The sequence below is a fragment of the Gallus gallus genome, chromosome 1 (assembly GCF_016699485.2).
Source record: "Gallus gallus isolate bGalGal1 chromosome 1, bGalGal1.mat.broiler.GRCg7b, whole genome shotgun sequence".
Classification (NCBI taxonomy): Eukaryota; Metazoa; Chordata; class Aves; order Galliformes; family Phasianidae; genus Gallus; species Gallus gallus.
In genome coordinates this window covers 132085663-132102908 of record NC_052532.1, presented here as the reverse complement: position 1 = coordinate 132102908, position 17246 = coordinate 132085663, and the positions used below count along the sequence as shown (strand labels likewise).

General features: G+C 38.4%; 1 protein-coding gene across 3 annotated transcripts in view; it reads left to right on the top strand.

Moving 5' to 3' along the window:
- Positions 1-16278, top strand: part of VWA3B (von Willebrand factor A domain containing 3B) — a 68750-nt gene extending 52472 nt beyond the window's left edge. For 2 of the 3 annotated variants that reach the window (XM_040655369.2, XM_004938475.5), the window contains exons 23-29: positions 350-569; positions 6327-6447; positions 6728-6852; positions 7511-7651; positions 8135-8232; positions 11388-11623; positions 15920-16278. In XM_040655369.2, coding sequence (XP_040511303.1) covers positions 350-569; positions 6327-6447; positions 6728-6852; positions 7511-7651; positions 8135-8232; positions 11388-11623; positions 15920-16089 — 1111 coding nt within the window. In that variant the 3' untranslated portion in view covers positions 16090-16278. The remainder of the gene's footprint in view (positions 1-349; positions 570-6326; positions 6448-6727; positions 6853-7510; positions 7652-8134; positions 8233-11387; positions 11624-15919) is intronic. The other variant, XM_004938476.5, reaches the window with a different exon arrangement.
- The last annotated feature ends 968 nt before the right edge of the window (positions 16279-17246 follow it).

The window sequence follows — 17246 nt, the reverse complement described above, 5'->3', positions numbered from 1 at the left end:
TGCTCTAGAAGGGGCAAGGATTTCCATAATTTCTGCATCATATCATTAGGTTGCTTATTTGTGCCTCAGGCATTCTAGGGCACCTGAAATGGCATCACATGCCTATGATCAACCACTTGAACTCTCTGTAGATGTCTTTCTATGAGATGTCAATAAGGCAGATGCAGTTGTTTGGCTAAACTCAACTGGATGAAATACAATAATTTATGGCATGCGGAATATAGATTGCATTACTTTCATGTCTTATTCTGCACTTGAAGTTTGAATTTTGGGATTCTATTTGAAAAGTACTGTCAAAATACAATTTTATCCTATGGATAATCATTGATATATGTATTTATTTATTAAGATTTAAAGAGGATGGGCCGGTTCAATACATGCAGCATAAGAAAGCCTTGTTGGAAGCTTTAGAGAATTTGGGATGGCCAATTTCCTACGAAGATGTCATACTGTTAGAAGATGAGATACTGGCGGCATTAACATACATGCAGCAAGCCTCTGATCTTCAGGAAGCAGTCAAAAAGGAAACTGAGAAGAGCTCAGAATCACACAACAGCAAAAGTAAAAAGGTACAGATTGGAAGGGCATTTTTTTTTTCAGATATTCCTCTTCAGTATGTGCTTCTGCAGTAGTTTAGTTCTGTGGTATCACCTCATCCATTCAGCAATTAGTGTGACACTATACATGTGGGTAGAGGGAATATCAGTGGTTTACAGTCTGGTTTGGCCTGGTTCCGTGGAACAGGGAAAGCAGGTAAGCAGGTAAAAAGAGCAATTTTTCATGACTCTTCGGAAGTACCAGGGAATCGAGAGTTCTGCAGCTGAAAACACCATAGAAATCAAGAGTCTTTGAGCAAAACATCATTATCCCCTCTGCAAGGGCAGCAGAGATATATGAAAGGCAATTATGATACAAGCCTTCTGGTTGAATTATGTCAGATAATCAGGGATAAAAGATCTTGTGATATCAACCCTTTATTGTAATCTTCTGTGATATGTTTAGTTTGAAAGACAAAGAGAAGAGATAAGATTCGGCTCTGTACGCAGACACAGAAGTTTAGCTGCCCATAAAACATAGGCATCTATACATGTACAGGTAGCTAATCTCACGCTGTCGTGAATGGAGCACCAGCTGACAGAGTCAGTTGCATCTGGAGAGCTGTTTATCTCATCCAGAAGTGAACACCTACTTTTGACAAGCCAGGGGCCTCTCTCCCTTCCTTTAACACATTAGCAGAAAGTAGACTAAGTACTTGAAAACTGACTGGAATTTGAGAAGTTTGATTAATCTTACCTATATACATCCCCCAGCTGAACCTCAGATTTTATTTGGAATGCTATTGAGAGATTTATTGAAATGTCCATGGAAACTCTTGGAGCAACAAATATTAAGAAAGTTATTCTTTCTGCACTCTGGGAAGCGTGCAGCCTAAGTACACTGAGTGTACTTTGCAATTAGACTTTTCTGTTGTGAAATATATGTTCAGAAAACATAGGTTAAAATGCTGGATTCTCCTGTTATTATTTTCAGGGTAATTTTGATAATGGATTGGTTCCATATTAACAGTTTTACCTTTAAATTATGCTGCATAATAACTTTTATAAACAGGAATATATGTGTGTGCTGTTAAAATCCCAGGGAACGCTTAAAGCCTTACTCTTGATCTGAATAACTCACAGTCTTCTGCACTGAGTTTTGGCTTCACTAGAGAGTGAGTGAACTTTCAGGGAAGTCAAGAACATCCCTTAAAGCTTAAAGAAACAGTTTGTCATTCCCCAGTGGTATGATTTTTTGTACACTCGATGCTTTAAAATTCAAAGTACTTCTGAAAAATTCAAACCATCTCTTACTTGGTTTCAAGTTTTATTTATATCTAAAACCTCCATCAAAAAGAACTTCACTAGAAGTGCTGCTGCTCTGCAGAACAGCCGTCTGGGTAGAACTGTATTCTGATAGTATTAAAATAAGGTCTCTGGGAAGTTATTAAGGAAGAAAATCTCTCAAATGTTCTAACTTCTAAAGGAAGATAAGTAAAAACAAATAGAGAAATCATCATAAAACTCATATTAATACATTCCTTTTCTTTTTTCATTGTTTTATATTACTGAGTGAGGGAGTTTTCTTTGACAAAACTTGAATGCAAGGTTGGCATAGATACAATGAATTTTGAAAAAAGTCCTATGGTTACATATGGAAATCATAATCAAATGATGACAATAATTCCTTATTGCCCTGACGTATGTGCATAGAGATGTATCTACATACATATATATGTACATAATACACACATGCATCAATGTGAAGACTTAAGTTAGGTGAAATTGCAGTGAGCACAGTACTGAACTGTGGTGGGACTTCTAAGCAGAGAACAGGTATGCACAGTTGGAATTTACAATTACTTGTGAATTATGCCAAGTATCACTATGTGCTACCTGGTAGGTCATGCATTGTACGTTATGCATAGAAATGTAGTGCCAGCATTTAAAAGAGCAATCTCTTATCTGACATTTCTTGACTGAAATAAACCCTTCTTTTCATTGACATCAACAACAGTTTTTGTGATGAGCTGTGGTATTTACATACACTGACATAAGTTATTAAAAAATATATATATTAAATTGACAAGAATATATTACAATAATACCGTCCATGTATGAAAAAAAAAATGATAAAGAGAAGGATTGCATTTGGTTTTTGGTCATTTTGGAGAATTTGTTCCACTAAGAGTGTACATTTGAAAACATTTTAATGTCCTTGAAAAGCAGAAGACGATTCATATTGCATTCATCTGAAAATATTACCTTGGCTGTATAGTTATCTTGATTGTTGATTTATCTATGCCATATAATGCCCCAATGCAAAAGTAGCAGAAATATGTTCATTTGTCGTTTGTTGACTGTACTTTTAGTGTTGCCTTGAAACACCAATGTGTGCTCTCAGACATGGTGTGATTAACATTGTGCAATCGCTTATCCTGAGTCAACCTGCTTTAGGAGCTTAATCAGAGCTCCATCTTCAGTAATTGCTAATCTGCAACTGAAAAGCTTTAGGAGTGAGAGGCAGAAATGCAGATGTAATTAGAATTCTGTTTATGTGGCCAAAAAAAAAAAAAAAGAGACCAAAATAATAGCAAAAAACTGTGGAGCCTTTTTAAAATGCTGCCAAAAGCTTTTCCAAGTGTGATTTCTGTCTACAAAATGGGTATAGAAAGTCATCTGCCAGCTGAAATACATTACATTACTGTGACAAAGTAGCAGATATGACACTCAGTGAAAATTGCCATTATGAGGGAGCAGAAAAATCCACAGTTATCAACAAGGCAGATTTCTAAATTGCTTGCTCATTTTTTTTTAACTAAACTCAAAACGTTTTAGTTTTTAGCTTTTGAGTGTTCCTAATTACCTTCACAAGTTCTTAAAAGAACCAGTAATCCTTTTTGGATGCCCTTGCTATGGGAGCTTTCTGTTTAAGCCTACAACTGAATTAATGTTCTGGTTATCCTCCCTCTGTGCTTTGACCTTCGCATGAAGCTGTGTTCAGGATGCTCTGTTTGTTTCTGTCTGTGACAGGGAGGCGATGGCGGTCCTTTGTCGAGAGAGACTGACACCCATCTGCAAAGGGCCATAAACACAATTACTATCGAGCAAAATATAAAATGCTCAAAATTGATGATTGCCTAATTGGAGGGCTAATTGTAGACTGTATCTTAGTTTACTCAGTATTTATTTCTTTATTTACAGAAATTTCTTTATGTACAGATTGAAGTGTATGTTGACCAAAATCTCCCTCTTCAATCTGGCACTTCATTTTCATTTAAAAATGAGGAATGTATCATTTACTATGTTGTAATAAGTAACTGCTTTGACATCAGATATGTTATCTGGCTTCTCTTTTGATCTTGCATAACAGTCAGCTGCCATTTCTTATTGTTTTTATCACTGAATTATAAAGCTGTTTATAGCATGATGTTTCACATGGTAAGAGACGTGTTCAGGGTCTAAATCCTCTGCTTCTCATTAGACCACTTCAGGTCTTCTGCTGTCCTGGCATTACTGTTCTCCAAAAATAGCTTTCACTCCAGCTTTGTGCACAATTTCATGGAAAGTATTTCTGTCCCCGGGTGTCATAATCTGACCTTTGCACTCCTCATACTAAATATTCCCGTTTCTGCATATGGGCATCCATTTATGCTGACAAACAAAGCTGAATTCCTTGCTAAGGATCCACACTAATAACTAAGGAGACACTTTGAAAAGTACTGTGATTCCCACAAAATCAGCTTGAATTCTTAAGGCTAATGTTTGCTTGTGACCCACGTGATAAAAATAATCTGAAGTGGTTAATAAGCATAATGTGTTCTGTAAAGCATGTCCATTTGGGTGGAAAGGGACCTCTAGCAGCTCACTGATTCCATTCTTTCTGAAAAAATGTGTTTCAGATCTGATTGATTTAATTATTCCTAGTGCAATATTTATAGCAGATACTTGATTGTTTACAAGAATGGAAATTCTGTCTCTCGGTTGGCAGTTTCTTTTATTTCCTGGTGTCCTACTTCTTACACTTCTCATTCTTCCATGCTGTTTAAGGATCACTAATGGCCATCTGTTGATACCTCTTCTACATTTCATATGCTTCCTAAACATCTTGGTATCTCCTGCCTTTCTTCTGATGCCTCTTTATGGAGATGAGGCAAAACGAGCATCTCAAGTAGCATGACAACAAGAAAGCTATCAGTAGTTTTCCTAATTACCTAGAAATGTCTGGTCAAATTTTCCATTGTCATCAATAGAGTAATCTGTTGAACAGACAAAAAGTGCAGCTACAAAAGGTTAGGCTCCTTCATAGAACTGGACAGTGGTCTACACAGAACAGCCTCATTGCCACTGGCATCATAGGGAGAGCAGTGGTTTTTTGGTTCTGGAGGTATCTCGTTTGTGTATTGACAAAGTTTCAGCCACAAAGCCTGTGGACAGTCTTCCTCTCCATTCTGAGCTACAGTAGGAAGGTGCAAAAACTAATGTCTTTGAAAGAGAATTTTAAAATACAGCAGATTTTGGCCATGGAAAACAAAGTTGGCTTCACCCCATGTGGTTTGGTGCATTTCTTTCAACAGAAGCAGAGCTAAGCAGCATGGAAATCCCAGTGATTCAGATGAGAATTTTTGCAACAGCAATCCTGGACAATGATACTCCTGAAATAGGCACTCTGGAAGTGCCTGGGTCAGTCACACTGGTACCTAAAGTCCATGTGCTAGTAAGAGGGATGGCTTTGGCTTCAGATTTCCTGAGCCACCTGGATTCGGCACTGCTTGAAGCCTTCACTGTGGGTTCGCACGCACTCTTTGGCACTTGAGTTAATGAGGGCCGCTGGAGGTTGCCCAAGTTATTAGCCAAGCATTACAAATTAGTTTAAAATAAATATTCAGCACCAGCTGTCCCTTTGGAGCCCAAGGAATGAAGTAAATGGTTTACCCAAAGACCTTGTTGTGTCTGTGGAATTGTAAGTCTTTGAAGTCAAATCAGCCTTTGCCAGGTTCAAGCTGAAGTTTTAGGCTGGGAAAAACAGGAGTGGTGGTGTAATTAATATTCTATAGGGGAAACTGGAAAGAAACCACACATCTCCCATTTAAAATATATCCTCCTTTGTGTGTGTTCTGCTTATCTGGGGGGATTTTTTTAGGATTGTTTGTGAGGGTTTTTTTTTTTTTTTTTTTTTGTGGGAGATGGGGAAAAAAGATGTGATAGCTTTGTGATACTTATAGTAAAACAGAGCAAATGAATTAGTCAAAGCTTTTCCCATCTCTTACATCATTACTGCTTGTTAGGGCAAACCAAGTACCAAAAGGCAAACCGAGTATCAAAATCAAATGTGCCTTTTTAGACATAAATTAAAAAACAAGTTAAAAACAGTTTACTTTTAAACTTAAAGGTAAGTTTACTCTGAAGACACACCTACCTGGAAATAAAGATAAGTAGACTTTTCCTTACCTCATTCTTGAATATAAATTGTCCAACTCTGTAAAGGTTTTCCTACAAAAATGGCAGCCAGAGCCATGGTTCATCAAGGTAAATTTCTGCCTGAACGCTTAAAATACAGGTATTATTGTGACCATATGAAATGAGATTTAATAGTGAAAATGCATAGGTAATCTTATCCATGAGTGCTTCTAGGGAATATAAATTTTTCTTTTTATAGCTATTCTGTGAATGATAACAGAGTTCACTGCATTATGTTGCCTCAATTTTAGTTGATTCCAAAGGATAGGTTTGGGCTGAGTGGTTGTTGTGGAAAAAGAGAAAAAAAAAAGTAATAGTTTCAAATTGCAGAGACTTGAAGAAGAAACTGTGAAGCCAAAGTCTAAAAAGCAACGAAAGGGCAGAGCATTCGTGACTCTCAAAAACCAAAAAGTGATTGCAAGATCGGACATCACAGGATTTTATTATCCAGGTATATATGTTTGTCCACATTTAAAATATTTACTGGTGAAACGTAACTTCTTTGGCTACTTTGTGTTAGTTTATGGTGTTATTAAGAATGCTTTTTAAGACTTTATTTTAGGGACAGATTTCTCTATTGTCTTGGTACAATTTATCCTGGCTAAGTGCAAATGAAGAATGCATAGTATAGATACATTTGAACTCAGTGATCTCTAATAGCCTATAGAATTTTCTACAAAATGAATGAGAGATAAAAATAATTCTAGTATTTCATAGTGGTGTTCTTTTAGGAACTGTAATACAGAATATCAGTTCTACCTGCGCACTTGTTGACTTCAACCATGGGGAGAGCTGGGTTGTGCCTCTGAAGTTCATTGTACCTGTGGGAGGTGCCATGCCATGTACATATCTACAGGTGAGAAATGGTTTGTATTTTCTATGACATCAAATACATGCTTTTAATTTTGTATCCTTGTTAACACGCTGAAAAAAATGATAGTATATCATAGGAGAGTCTTTAGTGGTTGGATATTTAAATGTAGTTAAATCTAGAGACGTGCTGCTTTTCCCTTCAGAATGAAGGCAAATCCTGGCCAGGTAGTTCCTGGTGTTCTGTGAGGGGAGCATCCTATTCCAGAGGAGATCTGCAGAATTTGGATTTAAAAAATGTAGCTTCCGTCTCCTTGACGGAATAATAAACTTGATTTTTATGTTAGTCTTTTAGATATGCAATAACCTGAAATTCCCAAGGTTAGTTTAAAAGCCCACTAAGCCCATAAGCTTGTGCAGAGTTCAAGGTGGTAATGATCTGCAAGAGTGTTCTCATTCTGTTCAGCTTGCTGGTTGAGCCCTGGTGCCTTTAGTAGGACTCTGTCCTTTTTTCTTGCTGTGTTTTCTTGCTGATTTGGTGGAAACTATGAGTGATCGGTACATGCAAAGGACCAAATTCATTTTCTTTTTAAGATTCATATTAAAGCATGGGAACACATCAGAATGACGATTCATGTAAATATTTCCTAATATTTAGTTTTGTGCCTTGTTCACAAGCTATGTGGTTCTTCCCTGGTGTGTAGGTGGGAGACTATGTATTTGCCAGAACTGGGACACAGACAGGGAACACTTATTGTTATGTGCCTGCCATTGTCATAGCAACACCAGAAAAGGGGCAAATGGGTGCTAAACTCTACACAGTTCTGATGTTCAGCAACAGGAAAGTAAGTATGCCTAGAAGATGAAACTACTTTGGTAGTGTTACAATCGTTCTGTTTTTGATGAAGCAGAGGTAATTTTCCAGGCTAATGAGCTCACTGCCCTATTTCCTGTCTCCAGTTAACCAAAGTAAATCAGAATCCGTGGCCCAATGTAGAGCCAATGTAAAAGATATGAAATGCAAAATCCTGTAGGATATTTCATTTGGTGGCTTTCACAAGCTTTGTGCTGCTAATGAGAAATCCAAGGTTTTCATCACAGTTGGTACAATCTTCATTTCATTTCACGATGTTTATTTGTAAGCCATTATGATAATTTTTCTGCATTTTTCTTAGTGCAATATTAAGAAAATGTACTTTGTACTTGAAAATGTTATCTTCAGAGGCTGATTACAGTTGCATTAAACCAGGTGGCTTTTTTACATATATTTCTTCACTGTTTCTGAGCTTTAGATTTAAATTAAATGAATGTTGATGGTATTACTGCAGGAACACTGTGTAAGAAGTTGCCTTATTAAAATCAGCCAAACCAAATATGCCTTCTCCTGTCGGTACATAAGAATGGTGCAGAGGGTGGATTCTACAATGTGAGTATTCTCAAATCTAAAAATATAAAAGCTGCTTTACGTGAATGCTAAATGTTGCACTTTGGTTTCAACTGTTCTTTCAGACTTCCATGAGTAATTCTCTGCTGTTGCCATGATTTGGTTTGCTCTTAACATGTAAGCAAGTGATCCAACCCGAATGCAAGTGCACATTTTATTGCCTGGCAATTTGTTGCCCTATATTCATTTTGGAAACATTGGAGATATGAAATGGCTTGAAGTTGTTGCAGGATTGCCAAAATGTGAATTTCTACGTAATGTTTCCAGATTGCGATCACAGGTTCGGCTGTATATTTACTGGCCAGGTTGTAGAGCAGATAATTGAAGTTAAATTAATGAAGAGGAAATAAAATGTTCCAAACAATATTGCTCCCACAGCCCGAAAGAATAGATTTTCCTTTAAAGCATTCATTTTACAGGCCTTAAATTAAATAGAACAGATTTTGGCATAACTCAAGATAGCATAAATTTTAAAAGCCTAATGGTTGATCACACTAAAGTCAGCATTAAAGTCTGAAGTTTTCCTTACATCATCTCTGGTTTTTCCTCTCAGTAGCTGTAGCTTTTAAAAACAAACAGTGATATTTGAAATGGCAATTTATGTGCTGTTTTAGTATTTGGCCTGTAAAATGTCTCTGTCTTTGAAGATAGTATTGTTCAGATTGTCCTCAAATTACCTATATTAAAGGAACATGAGAAGTGCTTCCAAGCAATGTTATTTCAAATGCTTTTACTTACGTCTGATCAGCTGTATTTTAAAGACAACGAGGCCCAGATACTCAAAGGGACAGTAACACCTGAGTGTCTGGCAGATATGAGAGTGGAGCTGAGGTGCCTTCTCTCTATGGATGTATATAGACTGCCGCAATTTGTGGTGCGGAGTTTAAGGCAGTGACTGAGAAGTGATGAAGACAGCTGAGCATCTAAAACGGAGACTCTCTTACCTTAGATCATAGAATCATAGAAACATAGAGTCACCAAGGTTGGAAAAGACCCACAGGATCATCCAGTTCAACCATCCCACCATCACCAATGGTTCTCACTAAACCATGTCCCTCAACACAACGTCCAAACGTTCCTTCAACACCTCCAGGGTCGGTGACTCCACCACCTCTCTGGGCAGCCCATTCCAGTGCCTGACACTTGGCATATTTAAGCCATTTGGATTCGTGGCATCCTCTTTTGGCATTGGATATGCTACATGAACAGTAATTTTTAGCATGCAGCCAATGTAGGTAGACCTAACCTGAGGAACTGAGGTGAAGCATGTTAAAGTACCAATAAAAACCTCAGTGATTAGTGCTGATCCACAATATTCCACAGTTCTGCTGCCAGAATCACAGCACCTTCTTTTACACATTCCCAACTTTAACATCTCATGCAATATATTTCTCTCTATCTTTTCCAAGAATTACCAATAGAGGTTGTATAGTTAAGAGTCTTATACATTTCCGACTGCTTAGAGCTGTTGCTCTCTTCAGTGAATTGCTTTGTGAATTATGTGTAGACAGTCCCTGACAATGCACTTAGTGATTCAGAATGTTCTTCTTTTGTTCGCAGTGTTTTCAGCTAGGATTCAAGTTCTCTGTAAAGCTACGTACTTGTGAAGTGAAATCCCATTCCTTTGTTGCTGCTTGATGTGTTACTGTTGTATCATGCAGACATACATACTGTCCTCTTCTGGGCACTGACTACATTAACTCAGTGGCTGCATCATAAAAAGCCAATACTGGCCATGATTTTACTTTGTATTTGTTTGCTTTTGTAACCAGCATGCTGTTTTGAAATATTGTTTTCCTTTTAAAAGGAGGTTTACATTCAAAGCCATTAAATAACTATGTTTCATTCATGACACATTAATCAGTTACTAATATTAGCAATGCTATGGCAGAACTCCAGCTCAAATTGAGCTTGAGTTTCCAGTTCTCAGTGAATACGGATGTGTGTGTCCAGCTGGAATATATTATTCCTTATACTCTAAATGAGATGCCTACCTCTCGTGTCATACTGACCAGAGGGAAGCGGTGCAGCGTACTGCTCATCTACATGCACTGATCTAATAAGAACACGTTGATGTTGCTGTTAGAAATAAACAAAGCAGAAGCAGAATTTAATCAGAATGGAAACAAAAGGCTTAATGGCAATACTGATATCAGAAGCTCAAAGCAAGATGGTTCCTTTGTGCTAAGTCTTGTAGAAGTAAGGAACTAAAACGTGAAATGGAAAGCCTACGCTTCCCTGTTGACAGAGAGTGCGCAGTGCACATGGCTCTTGTATTCCAATAGCTTGTCCAAATCTTCAGCTCTGAGTTCTTTGGGATTGTCTTTTTGATGTCTGTTTTTGGGTGTGTACTAGGAATTGTGTTTAATTCACTATTCTTTTGAGCTACTACTGTATATCCCATTATTTTAATGTCATCAGGCGCTGTCTGTTTGGAGTGTTTTTCTGCCATCACAGTAGAAAGAAATAACTGTGGGCTCTGCAAATGTAGCCAACATGTTCCATACACAAAACACCACAAGCTCAGGGCCCCCATCATAAAAGACAGTTATTGCCCAAATCCTCTGTAGTCATAAGGTAGATAGAAGTAGGGGCCTGAGCCAGAAACTGAGGAACCATTCTCATTTGATGTCAGTAAATTCAGGTACCTGAATTCTTGTTTCAGTTCTGAGGCACTTCTGATAACGTGGGGCTTCGTGCAGCCAGGGAGACATCTGCAACTACATTTTGTGTCACAACTATTCTGCAAATTCTAGAAAGTTCAGGACAGTGGTGTGGGAATGGGCTATGAAGGGTATGAATTCTTGCTGAACTGTATTAGGATTAACAGGGACATTGTCCAGAGTATTTTCAGATGAGTAACTGTATGTAATATGTTAGCAAGGAATATCATATCTACAGAAAAGAGAGAGAAGGAGCGCATGCTGGTTTAGGCTGTTCTGTCCATATTTTGTAACTGAAAAGGAAGTTGAATTATAATGCACTTATAGCCTTGTTAAATGCTCAAGAGTATGGTAAGTCCTTCTCTTGTCAGCAATGTAAGATGTGGGAGAGGATAAAATCTATGTCATATTTAAAAGGATTTAAAATAACATATGATATGTGAGCTTAGTGTATTTCTTTCTCTAACTTTCTAGCCCAAATGAAGAGACTCCAGAGCCCCGTCTACACTTATCTTTGGAGGATGAAGGAGAAGTAGCAGGGAAACGTACTGTGAAAGGAAATAGGGGAAAACAGAAAAAGAAGAGGAGAACAGAGGACAAAAGACATGCCAAAGGGAGAATGATGGACTCTGATCTTTTGCTTGTCTCCAGGAGGGAGGTAAAACACAGAGGAAGAAATTCACTGCCTAGCAATGAAGAAGAATTTGAAGGTAAAACTTTAGATTCTAAGTATTAAGGACCAAACAGGTCTGATAGGCCTTAGTTTATCCCCACAGAAGAAACTAGGGTTCCGTTGTCTTTTCTGGGTGTTAGACCAGTCTGCTTTCCCTTGTCTTATGTGATGGCATTCATCCACCTCCTTTGGAAACCATTTTTCACACCGATCATTCTCTGCCTGTTTCCACAGCAAAGGGAATAAATGAATAAAGCATGTTCTGGCGTATCCTACCTTAATTTTCCCAAACGTTCATAGCAGTAGTGAAGATGCAGTAACATCAACCTTAGTACCTGCTAGTGAGCATAGTATAAACTGAGATCTTTGTACTGTTTGTTTCTTGTTAAATGCAAGGCACATTTTTTTACCTCAGGTATTACATTATTGCATATGGAACTCAATGCTTCTAATGTTAAATTGCTTTTAGTGTCTGAGCTAGCTCAGTTAAAGCAGACATCAGTATCTGTACTGCCTGTTACTCCTCCAGGAGAGACTTGGGCTGGTCTGATACACCATAGCATGCCACGGCCAGCTCTTCCTTTTAATGAGACTACTGTCAGTGGGAAGATAACAGGATTTTTGTAGAGTCATAGAATCACAGAATCATTTGAGTTGGAAGGGACCTTTAACGATCATCTATTCCAACCCCTGCAATGAACAGGGACACCTACAGCTAGACCAGGTTGCTGAGAGTCCTGTTCAGTCTGAGGGGGCATCCATTACCTCTCTGGGTAACCTGTCCCAGTGCCTCATCACCCTGGAAATACTCAGTTATCCCAGACTCCTCTCTCTTGAATGTCTTGAAATGCAGACTCTGTGTAAATACGAAATGCTGATATGATGAGCAAAATCCTCTTATTGATTTTGTGCAGGTTGAATAGAAAGATGAAATGAGAGCAATGAATATCCATCACTTTAATCCTGCCTAGCTTTACCAAATAATTTCATAATATTCTACCAAGACTCTGTCAGGACTTCAAGGTGGAATGCAGGTTGAATGTGCTGAGGAGGATCCCCTGTCCTCTTCTGATTCCTCTTCTGATTGCATCATGGACCCTATTGGCTTTTTATTTTTCTTCTTAATTTTCTTTCTATTTGTATGTGCTTCGTTAGAAAGGAGAAGCTCAGAGAGTTGATAAAGATGTTAAAGGTGTGTGGTCATCCTTGCAGAGTTTTATCAGATCCTTCCTGATATAATCTCTGCATATGATTGTGTATTAATCCTCTCTGAGTGTAAATATTGGTCCCACTTTCAAACTGTGCTAATGATTTCATAGCATTTTGTGTACATAGTTTTGTAAATTATATCAGATGTGCAACTGAACCTATGATACGCACAACTGTTTCAACTGTGTTTATATATATATGTATCTATATATATAAACTAATGTATCTTTGGTCTGTGTTCTGTTATTCATCCATGTGTTAATCAGCATGTCTTCCTACAAGCAATTCTGCTCACTTCATGTGTACATTTCTGTTGTGTTCTATGAGGCAGTAACTTCTCCTGAGCTTGAGTGAGCAGTGTCCAATATAGAGATGGATTTTTCTGCTCACGGAGATGATGTGGATTCAGCAACACGGTTCTTACATGGTTGGTTGATGAAGCCTTTCATTTTCATGAAGACTTGAATTTCCACAGAGCTGTGGCTATTGGGTGAACTAATGGAGCATTTAGAATTGTTTGTGATTTGATTTGTGCTGAGCTAAAATATTCCTGAGGAATCAATAACTCTCTCCTATTGTACCTACTCAGGGAAATAAGAGTATCAGGATTATCAGAAATTAATAAAGTTGAAGGAGTTGTATTGTATTTAGTGTATATTGGCTTCCTTATTGTGTGGATGTGTAATTTTGTATTATTTCTTCCACAACTATTATATTTAACACATATTATTATTTTAATATGCATGCCTACTGCTCCTGTAGTTTTGGCTAATTCTGTGTGTTTATAAGAGAGTGAAGTCCTGGCAAATTCCTGCTAACTTTTAGAGAGCCAATGAATCTTTGTCTGTGTAGCTCTAATATACAACTATTTGATTGAACAACATCATAAATCCTTATTTTCTCATTGGCTATTGCAATTATTTTTTATAGGCACTTAAAAAACATGTATTTGTTTCCATAGAAAAATTCTTCTTCCTGTCTTTCTGGTCTTCCCACTTCCCACATAATGACTAAAATGAATGTTCTTTTCATGTATGTTCTTGTTGATTTTCCGAAATGGTGGTCTAGTTAAAAACTGAATCAGAGAAAAATTCCGAGTGAAGTACAGGATACGCAGTAATAATCTGCAGGGCCTGACAAACCAGCAAATCACAGCTAACAGAACCCAAATCTCTTTCCAGTTTATAATGAGATGTGACTTGAAGCAATTACACTGATGATTACTGTAACTGCCAATATGGGGTAGGTGGGAGGCCTCTCAAAATGATCATTTTCCATCCTTTTCTGAGGCAAATCTAGTTCAGCTGAATTGAGTTCAGAAGTGTTACAGCTGTGGCACCTGGCACTCTGGGGGATTGGCTGTATTTCCCACATCAGGATTTCACATTTTTAGCACCCACTTGTTTTCCAATCTCAATTTGCAAATAGTTCATTCATCATTTGGAGCTATCATTATAAAGCAGTGCTCCCATCTGTTGGTCACGGTTTGTTTAATAAGCAGTTGATATCAGTCCAACCACGCTTGCATCTGCTACTTAGAGCAGCTGTGTGTTGTCAAGGGCTCCCCAGCAGCCTTCAGATTTAGCTTTTGTTTTTCTGTTGATAGCATGTTACAACTTACCCACAGTGGCTCTCTCCTTGTCGAGGCTGTCTGTTCATCTAAAGAGGAAAGCGTATTAAAGTGGAAATCAGCTATACTGCCATAAAAATGGAAGCATACAGCTGTGGAAGGGAAGAAAGAAGGTGCAGGTCCATTGAAGTTGGCACGTGTTGGTGAGGTGGGAGAGGAAAGGCAATTTTTTCCAGTGTCTCATAGCAAGACCAGAATGGTTTGTCTCAGCATCTTGGGAAGGTACGCAGGGAGACTGCACTGTCTAAAGAAAATAAATGGTTTGCGAATAGAGTGCGTAATGGGGTGCACTCACTTAACAGCATGTCTTTCATTTTTTTTTAAGGTAGCAGTATGGCAGCAGTAGCTTTCAGTGTTTTAGTTCAGTAGTGATTCTGTACTGCAGAGTACAGATACAGTCAAGAAATATTGTGAACCTTCCACAGGTGAACTTCAGATTTTTGTCTCTTAGGTTGCTCAAGAGGCATCAAAATGTGCCTTTCGTGTATCTAAATGCTGATGTTGTGCGTGTATAAGATGATGTTCAAAGGCACACTTCTGATTAGTTGATCTAGGAGGTCTTTTCCAACCTTGGTGATTCTACGATTCCATGATTATCAAGCTCTTTACTTCAGGATTTTTCAGTGGTAAACATAGTCAATACTTCTAAAACTAATCATGCTCATTATCTTGTGCCCTCCGTGTACTCCATCTGTGTTGTTGCTTTCTTGCTGTGTATACCACATCTCTACGCTTCAGCTACCTCCCAGCTTTGTTTTCCACTGTACAGATATTTCTTGTAATCATTTAAAACCAAATAAAAACAGCCCCCCCCCCCAAACCATAAAGAATGATACAAATCAAAATACACTATATGTTTCTCTTCCCCAGGAGTTGGACTTGATGAACCTTACACGTCCCTTCCAACTTGGGATATCCTGTGATTCTTTGGTTTCTTTGTGTTGTTTCTTTTTTGTTTGTTTTGTTGTTGTTTGCCTGTTTTTGTTTTTCATTTTTTCTACTGCTCCTGGTCTTTGGATACTCATTCGTTATGACTGTCTTTTTTTTATGCCAGAAGGGTGCTTAATAGTTGGTGGCCACATTCAATATGATTGTAAAAAGTGACTTTTCAGGGGCACGGTATTGTTAATAGCAAACCAGAGAAGCTGAGCATGGTTACAGTGGGTCCAATAGAGGCCCCTATAGCCTGGTGTCCTGTCCCCAGCAGTGGCCAGGAGATAGTTCCGAAGGAAGAGTTGGAACAAAGGTTGGCATGTAAATGCCCCATCCTTACACTTAGAAGATGATAATATTAAAAAGCAAACTGGTTTGAACTTGTAAGAATGAAAAAAAAAAGTCAAGAACTATTGCTCTGTGGCCATAGCCATGGAGTCATCTGTTCACTGATAAATTGCAGGGTGCGTGCACATGTGTGGGGGGATGTTGGACTATAATAACTGAGCTCATGGAGGGTCACTGTTTTCTCTCACTAAATTGTACCTGTTCTCCCTTTAGCACCTTCTTTCTCTGTTTCATCATCCTGGTGTTCACCAAGGTGTCAAGCTCTGCTGCCATTGGTTGCTTCAAGCCCCAGCTCACCAGATCATCCCTGCTGCTTATACAGTCCTTCTGCAGAAAGTCTCCTGCATCCAGTAAAAGCAATACCATCAGAATCATTGCAGTAAACCTGGAGCAGCAAGGATTGGCGGTGCCGCCTCAGAACCACAGCACAGAACAAAGGAAGCTGCAATAAGAGTGCATGATGAAGGAGCTAGTGAGGAATGGATGAGTATGCAGATAGGAAAGATTTTTAGCACATGCAGCTGTGAAATGTTATTGCTTGAATCAAAAATAAACTGACTCGTGCTAAAATATTTATCATTTTGCAGACTTACTTTGAAGATATGAATGAGAAAATGCTAGAGGTGCAGCTGTGCTGCTGAGAAGTATCAGTGTTCTGAGTCTCTATCCAAGAAATGTAACATGGAATTCACTTTGCAAGATAACATTTGAAATGACACATGGCAGGGGGGACTTGTTTGTGTGGCACTAAAGAGCCTCGCCTCAACTGAAGTATTACTTGTGGATGTAGTGGCACTACCCTATGGTTTGTCTAGGGCTTTCTGTTCAGAGGGTGAAGACAGATTCTGAACATCTTTGGTGTATAAATGTAGATATTCTCGCAAGTTTGCCTTTCAATACCAATGCAATATCCAGGCAGATGTATATATTCATGTTTTCAGGTGTACTCTTGACCAGGAGAGTACTATCCAGTGTCTCTTCAGATAAGTGTTTCCCTGGAGAAAAATGAGCTGTCAGTTTTGGGGAAAAAAATGGGCTTTTCATACCTGTTTCTGTCTCAGTGTGAAGAAAAAAAAGGCAGGCATACAGATACTTTTATTTAGTAAAGAAGAATTTTGGAGTTTGTGTAAACCAGAATGGCCTTGCAGCCAGAACACTTTGATGGGATATGTGAGAGAGCATTGAAATTTCTGCCTAGCATGATTCAGGGAAGACTCAAACCTGACAAACTCCTTGCAGTTCTGAAACGGTCTGTCCTGAAAGCTGAATTTGAGTAGTTCTGTGGGTAATGCTCCCTACCTGCTTCAGGATGTCCTGGAGTTTTCTCATGGAGAATGGAGCTGGCGCACACATGGAGTCCCACATCATAGAGAGTCACTGGAGATGAAAAAGGAAACGGAAAAGCCGCACAAATTTTGGTAGAAAAGATATCTTAGTGAACAGAAAATGAACTCTTCCTCCAAAACTGCTTTCAATCACGTGAACTTTGAAATACAGCTCACATTTTTAGCTGAAGATGTGCCTCAGTCAGACTAATTCA